Raw genomic sequence first — 20,291 nt, 5'->3', positions numbered from 1 at the left:
CCAAGTTCAAGTGCCAATTCAGGCACAAAAGAAAACAATTGACCATTTAATCCTCTCTATGCTGTGAGAACAGCCCCTCCCTGGGTCCAACACTGTGCTGCAAACATTGATGAACACGAACTCCAGGAGTCCAGTGGGAAAAGCAGGTACCTCTAGCGTGACCCTACTCTGTCCAGCTGGGGGCTACAAGTCTCCATGTCCATTATCTAATTTCATCCTCCAAAACTTGTTAAAACAAAATGGTAAAAACATTACCAGGGTCCCAGGAAATTGATCACTCTCTGCAATCCATACCTTCCTCTGCACTAAACAAAGTACATGGCTGAATTGCAGGCCTAGTGATATCTGATATACACAAAGGACCGTGACCACAGAAAACCTGAGTGTTAGCTCTGAGATATTATGTGGTATAAAATTAGTACAAAATATTCAAAGACATGGAAGTTAACTATTTATATAAAGAGAAAAAACTTTTACAACTGTATAGGAGTGTTTTAAACTTACATTAAACAATGCTTAGCTGAATGGTAAATCCTGTCAGTGTAGAAATATTTTTTTTAACTATCAAAGAAGAAAATTATATAAAATTTAATCCATGGATACATAGTTGGCTGGAAAAATGCCAGTGTGACCTCGAAGTGTTCCTTCCCACCAATCAAAATGTGAGTCAGATTTTGAAATAACTGTTATTCTGTCTCCAGCTTGAAAACTCAAGTCCCCAGGCTGTTGTCCATCAAAGGAGTACAGTGCCGTCACTTCTACTGGTCGATTAGAGCTGTCTAAAACAAGAAAAGAATCCAAGTTATTCATGCTTTCTAGAGGAGAAATGGAAGCATGTATAAGACAAAGCAGCTGGTTAGCGTTGAGAATTTTCCCTCAGTGTATGGCAGAACCATGACACACAGTTTCTGTAATGCTTGCATGTCATCAAACTTTTGAAAATAGCAAATGTTTAGCAGTAGTTCGCATATCCACGTAAGTCAGAACTGCACATTATTCCATACTTTATGTACTTGGCAAGTGTTTGTGGTATATCTGTGAATTTCGTGTGTGTGTGTGTGTGTGTGTGTGTGTGTGTGTGTGTGTGTGTGTGTTTGTCTGTGTATGAGGGGATGGTTCTTAGTGATTGATGTTCTGCAGTAATCCTGCAGAAAGTATACACAGGATGAGTACCTATATGTACTTATCTCTGCTTCCTGATACCTTGTGAACTACCCTTGGAATGCACCTTTTGGATCTGTTCCTGAAATTGCCATGAGCAGACCCCTGAAGCCCCTTAAAAGCAGAGGAAGGGAAAGACACTTTCAGTTTTAATCATTTCTGTTGGTTAAAGTCATTCCTTGGCCCATGGTAGAATTAAATTATTAAACTATTAAAACAAGTGTAAAATATCACTGCATGGGCAATCCTTCATCCAACATGGTATCTGCTGGTAGAACCAGTAACACCTCATTTTAATGATACTATAGTCTAAAGGGACTTGACAGATATCTACAGGGTATTTCATCCAACTGTTGCATAATGCATACCTAACTTTCTCCAAAACAGATCATTTTTAGGACATAAAGCAAATCTTACCAATTATAAGAAAACTGAAATAATTATCTGCACTCTACCAGACCATATGGTACACAATTAGAACTCAACAACAAAAGAAACTACAGAAAATATTCAAACACATAAAGACAGAATAACACATTATTGAATAATGAGTGGATCATTAAATAAAAAAGGGGAGAAATCCTAAAGTTCTTAGACTCCACGGAAAAGAAAATAAAACCTAGCAGAACCTTTGGGATATATCAAAGGTAATGCTCAGAGGAAAGATTAAGCTATAAGCTCCTACATCAAAATGAAAAGTGTTATCTCAAATACATAGTCTAATAATATGCCTTGAGCTTCTAGAAAAGCAAGAATTAGTCAAGCTCAAAATTAGCAGATGGAAAGAATAAAAATCAGGGCCAAAAGCAATGAAATAGAGCCTTAAAAATCTAATTAAAGAATCCATGAAACAAAAAAGTTGAGTATTGGGAAAAATAAGATAGATTAACCTTTAGTCAATCTGATTAGACAAGGAGGGGACAGACTTTGTAAACAAAAGATGAAAATGGGGATTATCACAGCAAATAAAAAAGAACATTCAGAAGTCATGAAGAAATATTTTGGAAATTATATTCAAATAAACTGGACAATCTTGAAGAAGTAGATATATTTCTAAATGCACTTGACCTACCAAAATTAAACCAAGAAGCTATCTATAAAAAGGGAATGAGACTGAAGCAGTATAATAGTCTTACAGCAAAGAAAAGCCAGGACCAGACAGATTCACCACTAACTTCTATGTCTAAAAAGAAACGAACACCAACAGTTCTCAAGCTTTTCAATGAGAGATGAAGGGAAAGAACACTACCAAATGAATTCTATAAAGTCAGTATTTCTCATTTATACACAGATATGGAGACAACAAAAAGAGCAACAACTTACCCAAACAATCATGCTTATGTTTAATGCATGCTATGCGCCAAATCAAATTGTCTTAATTCCAGGTATGTAAAGTTGATTCAATATATGTGAATTAATAAATGTAAAACAACACAGAAACAGAATCACAGACAAGAATCAACTGATACAAAAAGCCTTAGCCTTTTATGATAAACAATATAAGGAATCTAAGAATATGAGAAATGTACCATGACACATTGAAGACTATTTATGACAAACCTAAACTGAACAACATACTAAATGGAGAAAACTGGAAATAATATCTCCCCAAGTTAGGAATAAGACCAAGGTGCCCACTCTCTATATACCTTGTTATTATATTACTGGGATTCTTACCAATAGCAATAAAACAAGAGAAATAAAAGGGATCAAAATGGGAAAGGAAAAATTCAAAGTATCCCTACTTGAAGACTATGATCCTACACATAAAAGAACCTAAATATTCCAAGCAAAACTCCTAGATTTGATAAACATATTTTACAAAATAGCAGGATTCAGAACCAACATAAAAAAATCAGTACCCTTTCTATATTCCAACAGTCAACAGGCTGAGAAAGCAAACAGAACTGAACAGATAATTCTCAAAAGAAGTCCAACAAACACATGAAGAAGTGCTCAACATCCCTGGCCAGAAAGGAAATATATATCCAAACAACAATGATACCTCATCTCACTTTAGTCAGAATGACCATTATCAACAACACAGCAACTGGAACTGCTGGCAATGATGTGGAAGAAAGGGAATTTTTATTCCCACTGTTGGTGAGAATGTAGAGCAATAAAACCAGTATGGTAATCAGTATGGAAGTTACTCAAACCATACAATACATGAATATCATTCCTGGGTAACTATCAGAAGGAATTTAAGTCAGGATGCAAAAGAGGCACTTGTACACCCATACTCACATGCAGCACTGCTTACAATCTCCTTATTATGGAAACAGTCCAAATGGTCTAAAACTGATGAGTGGATTAAGGAAATAAATTTGAGCTGGGTGCTGCTGGCTCATAACTGTCATCCTAGCTACTCTGGAGGCTTAGATCTGAGGAATGCAGTTTGAACCAGCCTGGGAAGGAAAATAGGATATACTAATTTCTAATTAACCAGCAAAAAGCTAGAAGTGAAGTTGTGGATCAAGTGGTAGAGTGTTAGCCTTGAGCAAAAATGCTCAGGGACAGGACCAGGGCTCTGAGTTCAAGCCCCAAGACCACCACTACCACCACCACCACCACCACCAACAACAAAAAGTGAATGAGATCAGGAATGTAACATAGGACCTGTCTGGAATGAGGATGGGAGGAAGGAGCACAAATGGAAAGGGTTAAAGAAGGTAAGATGGTCAAAATATTTTATGTATAATGCATATACATTGTACATATACTTTATGTATAATGAATGCATATATGTGTAATGAAACAATGAAACTTGTTTTTTTGGGTTTTTTTTGGGTCCGGTCGTGGGACCTGAACTCTGGGCCTGGGTGCTGTCCCTCAGCTCTTCAGCTCAAGGCTAGCGCTCTACCACTTGAGCCACAGTACCATTCCGGCTTTTTTCTTTTTTGCTTATGTGGTGCTGAGGCATCGAACCCAGGGTCTCAGGCATGCAAGGCAAGCGCTCTACCACTGAGCCACCTTCCCAGCCCCAATGAAACTTGTTGAGAGTGGTTGGGGAAGAAAAGGAGGGGGATAAGGAAGGGCAGAGGCGTGTGTCTTATCAAAGTAAATTACATAGATATTTGGAAGATTCAAAATAAAAATATTAGCTAACAAATGCTAATAAAAATGTAAAAACAAGAAAAACTGTGATTGTAAGATGGCTATGAATCACTTTCAATGAACTATTTTTCATTTACCAACTCTCTCGTGATATCCAGAAAGCTCAGGATACAGCTTATATTCACTTCTGTTACCTGGAAGAAAGGGAGAAGATTTGGAAAGCTTATTAAAATTTATAAAATACACAAGCAGGCCTAACCCTTCCTAAAGGCATGTCTCAAGTGGTAGTGTGCCAGCTATGATCAAGGGAGCTAAACAAGAGCATGAGGCCCTAAGTCCATGCCTGGTACTTACACACATGCACACTCACACACATACACACATTATTCCTTAATTGAAATATTTCCTATAAAAATATGCGGCAAATATGTTTTTTAAAACTATCAAGCCTAACTGATCTTTAGGTGTCAGTTAAAAACTATATAGCTGCATGAATACACATTGTCTAAAATTATTTTAGGATTAAACAAGCAAGAATGTTTAGAAGTCATGGACTTGGGGACTGAAAACTATTTTTTTCTTTTTCGTCTGTTTTTGGCAGTACAAATGGGTTTATTTACTTATTTATTTATTTAGTTGGTCCTGGTGTGAGCCACCAGCACCTGGCAATAGTTACAGTTTCTATACTGAGGTTTTTAAGGCAAGATCTAAATTAAAGTCATTTTTGTGTTTCTCAAAGTCACAGATTAATGCCTCTTGGATAATAACCTTTACATGAAAGATTTCCTACTTTGACAAAATTCTATTAACTGGCAACTTTTATTCATGAAATAGAGAATTTTAAGAGTGATTCATAAAAATGAATGATATAAAAAGACAGGTAAAGAAGAAAACCGTGCTTCATAAATTTCAAATACTTAAAAGATATCTTGAACTGTAAAGCAGTGTACACTTTCAATTACAACTACTTGGGAGGCACAAAAGGATGGCCAACTCAAAGCCAGCCTGGTCAAAGGTTAGTGAGGCTGCCTCAAAATTAGGAGAATTGAGGGATTGGCTCAGGTTTTGTTATAAAACACAAACACAAAGAATCCCTGAGTTCAATCTTAAGCAGCACAAAAAGAAAGAAAGAAAATAAGGAAGGAAAAGAAAAGAAGAAAAGAAAATCATCTCATGATCCTGAGTTCCCAGAATGTATAGTAAAATAAATACTCGGAAATGTACATCTATGAGTATGCATGAAGACACTGTTCCCTTTTTAAATAACTAGGATAATATTCTTCAGAAGAAATAAAATAAATTAAAAAATTACAAATAAATCTCAAGGTAGACTTAAAGAAAGCATCTTATGAATGAGAACAGAAGTTTTCATAAATTATAGGACTGAAAACATGACTCATGATTTAGAAGAGACAGAATATTTACTTTTCTCTTAAATACCCATTCATTATGCTTTCTGAAAGTTTAACAATATTGGTTGATTGCTTAACAACAGTACTTACAAATTATTTAATTTTTATTTAAATTGCATAAAAAATATTTACTTTGTGAGCCAGAGGTCAGCTGGCCTACTCCAGATGACTGCTGTGGTCTTGATGATGGTTTTGGAGGTAATTCTTTAGCCTGGGGAAAACAAGGATGGATATATACAATTCTATGTAACTGTAACCCTTCTGTTTAGTAATAAAAAAATACAATTCTAAACTTGGTCTTAAGTCACTGAGCACAGAACACTTTCTGTTTCTCACAAGTTTGTGAAGTAGATTCCATCCCACACACTGCTAAGGAAGTACCCTGAAAGCTCGCGTGTAGGCTTTTGGGCTCTGCATGATAGAACTAGAAGAGGAAGCCCAAATGTGGTCAGGTCAACGTCCACCTTTTAGTTTTGGTTTCATTTAGCATTTCAAGGACCAAGAAGAACCTGAACAGTGTTTTGGAGCAAGGTGTGACACACAAAAGCCTGGTAGGGCTGACTGTGGCAGCAGTTGGTATTAGTTTTAATCATTAACATCACCAGGTTTCATTCATAGGGAAACTGTCCTTAAACTCTCCAGAGACAATGACAAAGTCCCAGGACATTTTTAACCAGGACATTATGTAAATAAGTCACAAAAGAAGCCCAGTTTGACAGAGAAACCTGATATCAGGGAATGAAATTGCTGGGACCACAGAAAGAAACAGTGAAAGTAGATACCACCACACCTTCCTCTGCTCCCTGGCTGCTTTCCTGGAGTTGATTCGTTGTCCTTCACTCTCATACTTTTCAGTAAAGGAATCAAGAATTTCATAAAGATCTTCTGCTTGAGCAGGCCGTGGAATATCTCCAAATAAAATGTCATAAGCTCGAATGTCCTGACAGTAAAATCTAGTAAGAACATAGATTTAAGAATATTTTTAAAAAAGAATGTTTCTTTAAACTAAAGAATAATAATACAAAGATATTTTCTAGAGTGAAACACATGATGTGTAAATATGTATGATCACTCTCATGTCAAACTACCACATTTTAAACCTCATGTTCAATTCTTCAACTTGCCTCTAAGCTCTATACAACACACACAAACACACCTATTCCCCCCACATTCATAGGGATTACACAAATATACATACAAGCAGCTACATTTTCACAGGTTTTTAAACTTGCTATAAAATTAGTTTTCACATATATGAAATTTCTTTAAAATGTCCATTTTTAAATCAAAATTGAATGAAATTTTCTAAGGAGTTGTTTCAGTTAATCCATGATTAAGTTGAACTATAGCAGAAATAGCCAAAGGCTAGAATAGGAAATTTCTTTTTATTTATTTATTTATTTAATTTACTTTATTTTTTTATTGTGAAAATACTGTACAGAGGGGTTACAATTACAAGGGCAAGATAATGAGTACATTTCTTATCAAGCATTGTAGCCTCCTCCTTTGTTTGCCCTTCCCATCCCTTCCCATCCTCTCCTCACCCCCCCATCCAATCCCCCCCCCCAAAGTGGTAAAGTTCATTTTCAACCTAACGACTTGTACATCTCATTGTTGCAATGGATCCACCTGTATCTCTATTTAAACGACTTGTTTTTCTGTTTTTCCCCTTCCTCTCCACAAATACAGTGAAAGCAGGGGTTATACTGTGGGGGAGGGACATACAAAGCAACAAAGAAATAATCTTATAAATGTGTTAGAAACAATCGCATGCAAGAAAAAAGACATTTGAATATATATCTTAGAGTTCATTTCCCTAACATCACCTTATCTGACCTTTTCTGCTTGACTCAGACATATACTAGATATTGCAAATAAGGGACACCATGGGACCTATGATTCTTTGGGCCTGGCTCACTTCATTTAATTTTTTCCAAGCCTTTCCATTTGTTAGGAAATGGAAAGGCTTAGAATAGGAAATTTCTAAGATTATGCATGTTATACTTCTCAAACTGAGGAAACCACAAGTGAAAACATGGCTGTTGAGTCTATCAGATGATCACTTCTTCTTGTTTCCAAGTTTGGTGGTTTCTAGTTGTAACATTACAAATGCATTGAGTCTGGTAGAGGCTCTCCTGCACCCTGGGTGTACGAGAGGCTGTCCCTCCGGGTCCTATCCCCCCACCTTACCGGCTCCCTTGAACCTGAGTCTCCAGGTCCTCGAATCCTACTGTCCTTCTCAGCTGCTCACCCTCCCTATGCCTCATGCATTACACAGTGACAATTTCTTTTCATATATATATTCGGTTGTGGGGCTTGAACTCTGGGCCTGGGCACTCTCCCTCAGCTCTTTAGCTCAGGCTAGTGCTCTATCACTTGAGCCATAGTGCCACTTCTGGTTTTCTGGTGATTAATTGGGAGATAAGAGTCTCACAGACTTTCCTGCCTGGGTTGGCTTTGAACCCTGATCCTCAGAGCTCAGCCTCCTAAGTAGCTAGGATGACAGGCGTGAGCCACCAGCGCCCAGCCACAGTGACGATTTCTAAGAGCAAATGTGGAGAAAAATATCCAAACATCAAGTCAAACTTTTCCCTTCAGCTTCTATGAGCTTCCAAACCTTTTATTCAAAAAAATTTTTTTAAATAAATATTGCTCTCTAGTTGACATAGAGCCAAGACAAAGGATGAGTGTGAAAACAGAAAGAAGTCTGTCATAATGAGACATAAGCTTTCTTAGTAGGTCCTCTATAAATGTTGACAGAATATATATAGGTTTATGATATCTTCAGTTAACAGAAAATTACATTAATAAGTGAAGAACTTATGCTTATGAATCTTATTCTAAATGAACAAAACATAGACAATTGAGCATGTATCACGATTATAATCATATTTGACAAAGCCAAGGGAAATCATGCTTAGGAAGATGTTGAGAAGTAGGAAAAGTAAAATGTAAAATCAGTCTTAAAGAGGTAGAATGTTTTGTCTTTTTCCTGAACTTTCTATAAGAATACAATACTTTTACCTTAAATTATAAAATATAAAGTGTGTACATAGGGGCATATTTTGTTGCATTTAAAAACATGTGTATTCCATAGACTCATAAAAACTGTATCAACTTTGAAGGTATGATCTTCTCATCATACATGCTTTAAATCAATTAAAATTACTTTGACTTGCCCTTACTTCCGATTAGTTTCTTTCCTTTCAATCAAACAGCTCCCTTCTAGGGAAATGCCAGCAAAGAGTCCCCTTGATTTGCAGTATGTGAAGACAGCTGCAGAGCTTCTCAGGGCCACATTTCCTTCCAGGTTCCTGGAAGGGACAGCAGGAGTCAGATGAATGCTTCAATAGTCTGAACTTAGTCACAAGAAATCTCTCATTGTGCCTTGGCTTCCATATGTCTCACGGGGGGAATTTTTTTTTTTAATTGTGAAAATACCGTACAGAGGGGTTACAATTACATGGGCAAGGGAATGAGTACATTTCTTATCAAGAATTGTTGCCTCCTCCATTGTTTCCCCTTCCCATCCCTGCCTCCCCCCCACAAAGTAATTGTTGTAATAGGTCCACCTGTATCCCTATTTAAACGATTTGTTTTTTCCCTTCCTCTTCACAAATTATACCAACATCAAATACAGTGAAAGCAGGGGTTATACCATGGGGGAGGGACATACAAAGCAACAAAGAAATCATCTTATAAATATGTTAGAAACAATGACAAGAAAGAAAAAAACCTTTGAATACTTATCTTGGGGTTCATTTCACCTAACATCAACTTATCTGACCTTTTCTGCTTGTCTCAGACATATACTAGTTATTGCAAATAAGGGAAACCATGGGACCTATGTTTCTTTGGAACTGGCTTACTTCACTTAATAGTTTTTTCCAAGTCTTTCCATTTCCTAACAAATGGGGCAATGTCAATCTTTCTGATGGAGGCATAGAATTCCACTGTGTATATATACCACATTTTCTTGATCCATTCATCTACTGAGGGGGGAATTTCTGATGGCTATGCTAGCATTTTAATGTGGCCTAGACAGAAGACCGGGTCAGTAAGAACACCCCATGTGGAATCATTGCAGAATGGAATGACAGCATGTGAGGGTCACACTAGAGGGAGATGGAAAGCTGGAATTTCCACACAAGCAAACATATCTCAATTGCAACCTACACATCTGTTCCATGGTTTTACTGTTTAATTTATAACTCGCTTAATAACCTAAGAACAATATTCCACCAGCAGAAAAGGAAAATACAACTAAAGTACTATAAACATTGTTTAAGTAAGGTTTAGCCATTTCAAATTTTCATGATTTACCTTAAGAAAAATTTTTTTCTCTCTTGAACAAAGCTGTCATTTTTTAATTAGTAAAATTTGACTTGTTTTGGATTTGTCAAACTCAAGGTAAATTTTCTGTGTTCAATTTCAATAGAAGCCATGGCTTGTATTTCTGAAACTTGTTTCTTCTGGTGAGTTCTGCTTGAGATTTTTCTAGTGCATCTCACCAGCTAGTATGTTTGTTTTTCTGTGTATGCATGTGATTTTTTTGTGTGTGTGATGGCTTATCCTCTTGTAGACACATAAATCATAATTTGGCTGATTCATTCTCACTTCCAAAATATTTTATATGGCTCACCTTCCCAAAGGCCCAACTGCCACAGTAAAATTTCCTCCCAGTGTCAGGTTTCCACCCTTCGCAAAGGCTTCTACTGCTCTGTCATAATTCAAAATTATTACCAAATCTGATACCTAAAATATAGAAAGTCACTTCTTTAAAAACGGTGACAACTAAGTACCATGTAAAGTACATGTTAACTTAAACTCAAATACATCATAAACAATGTCATTTCAATATAGAGAACAAACATGAAGAGCCATTATTTTGAGCTGATGCAGGAAGAAGCCAACATTGTGGTGATAATTATGAACAATGCTTGTGAGCTACCCCTGTGGTGAGCTTCACTGTGATGTCTCCTGCTGGGCTTTATTCCTACCCAACACTAACAGTGCAGCTGTGCAGATGAGGCCCAGTAAGGCTGCAAACAGTCACTACTGATAACCAGAATAGAGCAAAACAGGTGGCCTGAACCACCTCGCTGCCCAAGTGGTTTCTTTCTTTTCTTTTTCTTTTTGATGGCAAGGAAACTTGACAGTGCTTTACTGAGTAAGTAAACAAGCAGGCAAGCAGACAAACAAAAGGGCAGGGGCATATTCTAGCAAAGTATGAGTGCTTTCACAGGGAGAGAGAAAGAAAGAGGGAGAAAGAAAGGGAGAGGGAGAAGGGAGGGGGAGGAAGGGAGAGAACATGGGAGCCCCAGTAGATTCTTAATAAGTGCCAAATACCCGACCCATGCAGAAGGCTTCTCCTTGTGAAACAGGGTACTGTTTCACATTTTGGCAATGTGGTGGATAGGGAATTTCCAAAAACTCTTGGAGGTGAAGTCCCTCCCCCATTTCCAGGTGATAGGGAGTGCCTGAACTCCTAGAGGCAGGAGCGGGAACTGGACCTGCCAGACCTATAGCACGTACTTGAGAGGTTCCTGTGACCCTGCCCCCTAACTATAACCCTATCTAGGCCCTGACCACCTCAGCTGCCATTGTGCTGTCTTGTGTTTACTGACTCTTCTCAGGTCAGTATAGCAACCCTCTTCAACTCTCCATTAGAGGTGATCTGGTTTGTTGAGATGTTTTTCTGCTCTTTCTTTACACTACTACCCTATGGCTCAGTTTTCTAACAGTATTAAGTGTATTGGAGGCTGCAAGCAGTTTTGGAGATATGTGTCCATTCAAAATTGCCAGCTTTCCAATAAAAATTCCTGATTCATCCTCCAAAAATGTGGCTTCTCTGTATCTCACAATCAAATTCTTGTATAACATTTGCTTTTGCTATTTGCATCATACATTTAGACCCTTTCTAAGGATTTTGGTATAGAACGACAGAGATCTATGCAAAATCAATCACTTCTGTCAGTGATCAACCTGTATTTCATAGGCAACTCGAGATAACATATCACTTTGTGTTTTATGGCAGTAACACTCAGAAAATAGAAAATTTTGACCAGACCTTGCCAGCCTCTTTAGTTGTTTTTTAAGTTCCTCTGAAGTAAGAAACTCTTCTGTCCATCAAGTGTGGTTGCTGAAACCTGAAAACCTATTTGGGAGGTGATCAAGGATTCATAACTCAAAAATTTAAAAAAAAAACAAAAAACACAATAAAAAACATTCAACCAATTAGTCTGTGCAGTTCTAAGCACTGCTGTACAAATAGGGACTGTAATTCAGGCCAGATTGGATGTAAAGACTCTAACTTGCAAAAAGGTCTTTTTAAAGTTATCTTTAAGTAGTTGTAACAAGAGTTTCAGTTCAACATGTAGACTGTGAGTACCATGCATCTTGATCAGCATTACTCTTTTCACCATTCTCACCATTGCCTAGTTAACCTGGTTCATTGTCACATATATACACTGAATATTGTAACTGGATTTTCCCACCCTTCCTCCCTCCGTTAGTCTGACACCTTCCCCTTCCTCGACAACATATGTTCCAGTTTCCTGGGACTCATTTTGTTAAAGTGAAAGTTAGCTGTTCAAGGGAGTTACACCACTGGAATCTTTTTCTGCACATACCATATTTTAGTTAATATGTTTGTATATATATGCATATGACCCTGTATGTATATTTATACTTAGGTTTAACTTCTACATATGAGAGAAAACATGCATCCTTTGTCTACCTGAGCTTGACTTACTTTACTTAACATAATTTTCCCAGTCTATTCATTTCCCTGCTAATCACATAATATCATTCTTCCTGATGGATGTCTAAAAATCTACTATATATATCTATATATAGATATATATAGATATATATAGATATAATTTTCTTGATCCATTTGTCCATTGTAGGTCATTTTGGCTGTTTCCCTAAGTTGGCTGTTGTAAATAGTGCAACAATGATCATGTGTATGCAAGTGTTTTTATTATATCCTGTCTGTAACCTTTTGGATAAACGTCTTATTAGAGTTGTAGTGCTGGATCATAGGGTAATTATATATTTAGTTTTTTTTTTTGCCAAATCTCCAAACTACTTTCCACAGTGGTTGTAACAGTTTACATTCCCACCAGCAGTGTAGTAGTGTTCTTTTTCTCCCACATCCTCGCAGAAAACATCTTGCAGAACGGCTTAAGTGGTAGAATGCCTGCCTAGAAAGTATGAGGTCCTGAATTCCCCTTTGTTGATACCTCTTAGGAGATACTAGCCACAATCTTCAGCAGCTCCAAAAGTGTGTGAGCACTGGTAGCTCTGGGTTTATTATTTCTATAGTTGAGAATGAGGAACACAACAAATTCTCTACAAGACAGCTGAACACAGGGAAACACTGCAACAGTGGCCTATGATTGAAAAAATGCATCAAAATATAATTAACTATTAAGGTACAAGTTTTTCAAATGAGATAAACCCTTAAATGTAAGAATTTAAAATGGCAACCACCAGCAAAGAAGCTGGGGACAATGTTCTCAGGAGCCTTCTGCTCTCTGACCTACTTCCCTCAAGCCATCTCAGGATCTGTGCCACTTCCTTGTGTCCCCAAATGGTCCTCCCATAGTAAACAATCAAACAAACAAGCCTCACTCCGTCAGTGTGACATATGGTGGCTGAAAGCTGAAAAGCCCATATCTGGGCACATGGTAAGAAGGCCTGAGGCTCCCTTGTTTGGTCCTTGAAGTGTCTCCTTATCAATCTTCTACAGAGTCAAGACTTTCTCCCTTGTCACCCTCTAAACCCACCTTAGAACTGCTTGGAAACTTCCCAACTCCCCTGAAAACCTTAGTCTCTGGGTGAAAGCCTTCACATATGCACATGAGTGACTTCGCCCAGCTCACAAAGAAAAATCAGGTTTGGACATCGTCTCACAATATCTTCCATCCCTTGCACACAGGCCTTTGGAACTTGGAAACAGTACTCTGACTGCTAACAATAATTTCTCTCAACATAAGTCTAGATTCTGTCCTCTTCAGTAAGGTAACACTGTTTACCCAAATTCTTCCTGGAAAAAACGGAGTCTTTTTTTCCCCCCCTCAAACTCCAGTGAAAGGAAGATTGACCACAGTTGATGAACTAAAGTGAGCTCTGGATGTTGGTATGAAAACAAAGATGGGTCACGTATCATGGTTTTAGTACTCTTGGCTTTGTTCTAACTAAATATTGGGTATTTAAGCCAAGTCTTGGCCTTACTTCCCTAGACAGTGATTTACAAAGCTCTACTTGTCAGAATTACACATCTTTACTAGTCTCTCTCCTACCACAATAACTTTTTTCTCCCAAATTGATCCCTCTTCCAGATGCAGGTGGCCATTCGCTAGTCTAGACATTTAATTAGTACACAGTATGTTCAAAGAACACAATCTGATTTTCTCTCATAGAAACGGAGGACCCCGTGCAGAGGATGTGAGTATGGACTATGCAGTGTGGCTGTGGCTGCACTCATGGTCTAGGAGGGTCGGGGCAGGACTGCTTAGGGTCTGACACTTCCCTTTCCACTGAGTGCTCTGCAGAGGCAACAAGACAGCCCTGCAGCCCTGCAGCCCTGCAGGGCAGTCATGGAACACTGCACTTCACCTGGCGTGTGCTCTGCAGAGGCAACAAGGCAGCCCTGCAGCCCTGCAGCCCTGCAGGGCAGTCATGGAACACTGCACTTCACCTGGCGTGTGCTTGGTAGCAGTAAAGACTGACATTAGAACCAGCACAAAGAACACCAGAATTCTCCAAGTCACATGTAATGAATCTGGGGAGTAGTCGGCGTAAATGCCCCTCAAACCACCTTCTATATTCAGGAACCCACAGTAATCCAAGGTTTCACTGGGGTGGAAATATGGAGAGTATACAGAGAGATGTCCACAGGAAAAATGGCCAACCCAAGCTGACAAGTGATTAACACCACATTGTAACCCAAAGAGACAAATATTGAAGGGACTGAGGAGTATTTAAGTATCAATTTGTTTAAATTTTTTTTTTTTGCCAGTTCTGGGGCTTGAACTCAGGGCCTCCCTGGGCACTGTCCCTGAGCTTCTTTTGCTCAAGGCTAGCACTCTACCACTTGAGCCACAGCACCCCTTATGGCTTTTTCTGTGTTTGTGGTACTGAGGAATCGAACCTGGGGCTTCATGCATGCTAGACAAGCGCTCTACCACTAAGCCACATTCCCACTCTTGTTTAAACATTTTAATGTTCTTAAATTTTGCAACATTGATTCAGGAAAATTATGTACATTTCCCACAGTATAATGACTAAAACAACAGCTAAAACTTAACAATTCAAGTTGACTTTCCATCCAGTCTGTTATGTGTCTTAAGTCAAAATGCCATCTGAAGAAAAAGGGACTTGGAGCAGTGTAAAACTGGCTAAGAACACACTGAGTGGATAAAAGACTTCCAAAATGGTATATACAAAACTCTGCAGACTTCCTCCATAGCTCATCAAGCATAAATAGCAAAAAATAATTTTTAAAAACATTTAACATGTCTAGAAATTAGAGACACAGCAAGTAAGATATAGTTAAATATGACCAGTGCTTCTGTCATCTTGGCAGATACAGTAGGAGCTGCTGACTATTTCACATTGGCACCTCATTTCTACCAGGGGAGCCATTCTGGGGAGGGGTGGTGAAGAGGCACACTCCCTAGTACCCGGATCAGGGTCATGGTGTTCCCTAAGTGGGAGCTGCAACCACTTCTCCCCTGTGTTGTACTGCAGGTGCTCCACTGGGAGGTCTGCACAAATCCCCACCTGGAACCTTGGGGTAGTAAAACCATTGCCCAGGTGCAAAGACACCCAAATTTGCTTGCCCCAATTCCCTACATGACAAAAGCTCCACCCAGAGAAAGAAAACAAAAGGTTATGGACCCTGTCATATCTTGCTCTCACCCCAAGTAAAAGGAGCCACAGTCCCAGCTTCCAGCCCTGGAGTGAGGGCACAGGGTATTGGCCAGAGAGAAAGGCAGAATGCCACAGCTCCCGCAATTTTACTGGAGCTGCGAGTGGTGAAAGTCTAGGGTCTACAAGAGTGATGTGGCTGACACACGGCAAGGGGAGCTGGCAGCTCCAATGGAGCAATAAGGTCACCCAACGGTATCTAGAAATGTGACAGGAAAAAGAATACCCAGATCCCTCCAAAAACAGGAAGTGCTTATTAGACAAAACTGGGGTCAATTTTTACCCAAAGTCAGTATTAAAAACAAAGAGGAATGAAAAGGCTAATACCACCCCTGATACCAACAACCTGACAGCTAAATGGAGAGATCATCTGCATTCTTGGCTGTACACTATTAGGATGTGGCTACAGAATTCATCGCATAACACTGCCAAAGTGCTCATCAAAATGCTTTATAGGAAGTGGCACCGTGGCTCACATGGTAGAGTGCTATCCTTGAGCACAAAGAGGCTCAGGGACAGCACTTAGACCCTGAGTTCAAGCCCCATGACTGACAAAAAAAAAGTGTTTTATAGCACCTCTGCTTCATTGTCCTAAGTTCTAATAAACACCCTTTAACTGACTCTGTGTGAATACCAGAGTGCACTTGTACACACATAAGGACAGCTACAATGTGACCAGGCAATACAATTCTTAGGGAATCACTGTATACATGATTTGTGATGGACAGAAGTGTCAGTGAATGACAGAAGACTGTACTATCTAAAACAAAACATGCAGTTTTCATCATCATCTTCAAGAACAAATAAACCTGATGAGGTAAGCAAAAAAAGTTAGTGTGACCAATACATAGGAAAAAACACCAAGAAACTAGAACAGCTGACATTCTAAGTCATCCAGATTTCCATCATCCAAAATGTGCTCAAAGAATTGGAGAAAAAGGATGAGAAGTGAAACTTTCATGCAAAGGATGTCTCAAATAGAAATACTTAATATTGTGATTAGGAGATAAAAATCATACAAAAGAGCAAATGAAATTCTGGAGTTAAAAAGTACATTAACCAAATTCACTATCTGGGCTCAAAAGTGGATACAAACAGGAAATAATCAGTAATCAGTGAATCTGACGAGAGACTAATAGAGACATGAATCATAAAAGCTAAGAAAAGTCTGTGGAAAATAGCAGAAGCGCTGAGTCTCCAGGAAGTAGGCAGCTTGTGTGACATGGCAAGAGAGGTGGGAAGAGAGAAACAGCGTTTTCAAAGCAGCACCTGTGAGAGGCAGTTTTAAAGATGCTTTTGCTGGCCTGTGAATTAATACATCTGTGCTCTCTGACCTGGGATAGTCCCTGCTAGTTACTTTGCCATCATAGCGGGCTTTCACGGATTCATTTTTGACAAAAGACAAACTGGCTTTCAGTCAATGCCTTCTTATCATCCTGAAGAAAGCAGCAAAAACTACAGACCACTAGCCAGGCCTCCAGAGGTAAAAACTGAGATAATGGTCAAGTAGGCAACAATATGCTGTGACCTGAGACTGTTTATACATACCTTTCTTACTCTCTTACCCTAACTTTTCCTATTTAACCTGAGGCCAATGTCTCCACTCCCAATCATGACTTAAGTGCTGTCTTCCCATAGCTTCCAAACAATAAGAAACCTTTCTCTGTCCTTCACCAGGGGTCTTTATTTGGCATATGGTAGCAAATGGCCAGATCTAACATGGGACCCCTGAAGTTTGGTCTGAGCTCTAAAATCTTGGTTTCACAATGTCTGGTGAAAAATGTTAGTCTATACTCAAGGAATACACATAAAAGTGTAAGTGTGAGGAGAGCCACCAGATACAGAAATGTAAAATGTGGTAATACAAAAAGTCCAAGGGCAGCAAGAGAGGAAAATGCTGAGAAGAACCACAGCTCCATTAGCACACCAGAACAGTGGAGACCAGCAGCACGTGAGTGGCGAGCCAAGTAAGAGTGCCTAAGGGAAAGCCTGTCAACCTAGAATCTTACAGCAACTCTTCTTTGGAAAATGAAGGCAAAATAAAGATATCTCCAGATTAAAAGAAAAAAGTCTGAGGGCAGTTGTTACTAGTGGATCCATTTTTATAAGAAATATTAGACACTAAAGACATACTTCAGGTAGAGATAACTCTAGGTAGGCAGTCCTACGCACTGTGGGAAAGGAATAATGCTGCTAGCATGTCTGCGTACTCCATGCTCTGTGAACAGATCGCCAGAGCTAAGGACCTGATCAAGAGAGCAGGCTCCCTTTCCAGATTAAGGAAAGGTGGGATCGAAGGTGGTGCAAAACTGTGCAGCAAATTGAAGGCAGAATTGAAATTCTTATAGAAAGTCGAAGGTGGGAAATGGCCACTAAAAAATCCCATTTGCAAAGTACCAATCTGACCCACCTAAGGGCCATTGTGGAGTCAGCAGAGAACCTGGAAGTTGTTAGTGCCCTGCATGTGTCCGGCTACATGGATACCTTGGGAGAAAAGCAGACCCTTGTGGTAGATGTCATTGCAAATGGTGGTCACACTTGGGTGAAGGCCATTGGCAAAAAGGCAGCATAAGATGTGGAATCAGAAACAGAACAAAATTATTGATTATTAAAAATGGGGCCAAATATTAAAGGCAGAACCTCTCTGTAGAGAGAAACTCCAGGCCTTTTCCATCCTTGCTAAAGAGCAAAAGAACATCTCTCCCTCACTCAAATTTACCAAGATAGCAGCTTTACAGTTTACCACAAACTTTGCTGAAGGCGACTGACAACCTTGAGGCTATACTGAGCTGCTGTACTGAGTTGCTGTATTAGTCAAGAGCTTATAATAAAAATCATTTCTGTAAAATAGACTACCCCTACCCAAGGATATGTTTTGACTTTTGTAATCCAAGGATATATTTTGACTTTTGTAATCAAGTATGGATAGTACTGATAGTATGAGACATGCTAACCAAGTCAAGACTTGTGTGTTTTTTCCTTTAAAAGACCCTCATGGAAAAGAAGATCTCACTGTATCCCACTACTCAAATAGTGGGTGGGGTGTAGTTGCTGTGTGGCTAATAAAAAGACTCCTTGCCCTGTTTAACTGAGTCGGTGGCCTTATTTTCAGATTTGGGATTCTTCAGGCAGAAGGGCTGCATCACATCTGGCTGGGCCAAGGCCAGTATGGTGACAAAAGCATCATTGAGCAGGCTGAAGACTTCCTCCAGGCCAATCACCAGCAACCAGTGCAGTATAGCAACCCTCACATCACCTTTGCATTCTACCAAAGAGTCTCCAGCCCATGGTAGCGAAGCTGGAAGAAATGGGCATATCTGTGAGGGGTGACATTGTAGCTGTGAACTCCCTATTAGATCACCCTCAGGAGCTCCAGCTGAGTGAAAGTGAGTCTGAGGATGAAGGCCCAGAATTTTTACAGGTGACCAGAGCTGACTGAGAAAATGTGCTTGCAAGTGTTGCGTTTCTCACTGAGATTAAAGTTGATGTGTGTCGAAGAGTGAATCTGGACATTACTACTCTAATCACTTGCCTATCTGCCCTCAGTTTTGGAAGCTGACAGTTTATCTTCAAAGGAAAAGTGCTCACAGAACAAGCAGAGCAGTAGAGGAAAGAGCAGGTTCTACCTCAGCTGGAGGCCTTTACGAAGAACAAGGAGTTGCTTGCCTGAATCTGCTGTCAACGATTTTCAGTTGGTTCTAGATACCTTAGGAGGATGGGGAGGGGGAGGGGGAGAGGGCCACTATGCTAATTAAGCAAATCAGTGTGGTGCCAGACCAGCCTTCTGAGCCTGCCTTGAGACTAGTAACAACTTTGGGGATGGGAGACACCCTGAAAGTTATCACCATGACTGCAAGTAGTGGTTTTGTCTGAGCTGCAAACAGCCAGGGTGTCAAGTTTAATGTGGTTATCCATTGGCCCAGAGCACTCACTGAGAGTAAAGAGACTGCAGCACCCTTTACTGAAAGGTTACACAAATGACTGAACACTAAAAATTGTCAAAGAAATAACATTTATATAAAAGGCTAGCCTTCCCTTCTTCATTGAGGGGAATAAATGAGATTTATAGTAAAAAATGATACTTAGAACTAGTAGAATATTTTTTGTGTCATCTATATTTGAAGTAAATAATCTCAAAGTAGAAAAAGCACAAGAGATAACTTTATCAAGCTTCATTGCCATTAGAAACAGAATACACCATCAAGACTTGTGATAGGTTAGTTTGATTCAATAGGGTTGTAGAAACCCCTGTAGCTAATCACAATTCATGGAATCTGGCTACACTGTGCTGTCTCAGGTTCATTAATGTATGGAGAAAACTACAACCTGGTTTTTCACTGTATTGGTTTTATCAGTTGGTGTGGGTTGAGACTGGGAGACAAAAGTTGACCACTTTAGATTCTAAAGGCATTACTCATTATGAATGCAAAGACATGTTCTTAATTGCTATGTGGCAGGCACAGTCTGGTGGGTATATTTACAATGAGTTCATGATACAGAGAAATGAAAATTCTGGCTATGATGATGAATACTGTAAATCTGATGTATAATACCTTTGTGAAAAGGAGAGTCTTACATTGTACTTGAATTAAAATATCAATTTGAAAAAATTAATAAAGAATTAAAAAAATAACTCTAGGTTGTAACTGAAAATCATGTTTTAAGTCCCAGTACATATAAACATGAAGTTATCAGAAATGGTATAAATGCATAGTTCTTTTT

General features: G+C 39.1%; 1 protein-coding gene and 1 pseudogene across 2 annotated transcripts in view; one reads left to right on the top strand and one right to left on the bottom strand.

Moving 5' to 3' along the window:
- Nucleotides 1-438: 438 nt before the first annotated feature.
- Sh3yl1 (SH3 and SYLF domain containing 1) overlaps nucleotides 439-20,291 on the bottom strand; it is a 47,222-nt gene continuing 27,369 nt past the window's right edge. Inside the window, exons 5-11 of one of the 2 annotated variants that reach the window (XM_070014673.1) lie at nucleotides 10,273-10,385; nucleotides 8,816-8,944; nucleotides 6,421-6,583; nucleotides 5,763-5,841; nucleotides 4,391-4,412; nucleotides 3,409-3,462; nucleotides 697-779 (exon numbers count right to left, since the gene is read on the bottom strand). In XM_070014673.1, the coding sequence (XP_069870774.1) occupies nucleotides 3,435-3,462; nucleotides 4,391-4,412; nucleotides 5,763-5,841; nucleotides 6,421-6,583; nucleotides 8,816-8,944; nucleotides 10,273-10,385 (534 nt within the window). In that variant the 3' untranslated portion in view covers nucleotides 697-779; nucleotides 3,409-3,434. Of the gene's footprint in view, nucleotides 780-3,408; nucleotides 3,463-4,355; nucleotides 4,413-5,762; nucleotides 5,842-6,420; nucleotides 6,584-8,815; nucleotides 8,945-10,272; nucleotides 10,386-20,291 lie in introns of both variants that reach the window. The other variant, XM_070014672.1, reaches the window with a different exon arrangement.
- LOC138822127 (UPF0415 protein C7orf25-like) lies at nucleotides 17,768-19,550 on the top strand (annotated as a pseudogene).

The sequence above is a fragment of the Dipodomys merriami genome, unplaced genomic scaffold (genome assembly GCF_024711535.1).
Source record: "Dipodomys merriami isolate MVZ:Mamm:240054 unplaced genomic scaffold, mDipMer1.0.p SCAF_99, whole genome shotgun sequence".
NCBI lineage: Eukaryota > Metazoa > Chordata > Mammalia > Rodentia > Heteromyidae > Dipodomys > Dipodomys merriami.
This window is presented reverse-complemented; position numbering and strand designations above follow the sequence as displayed.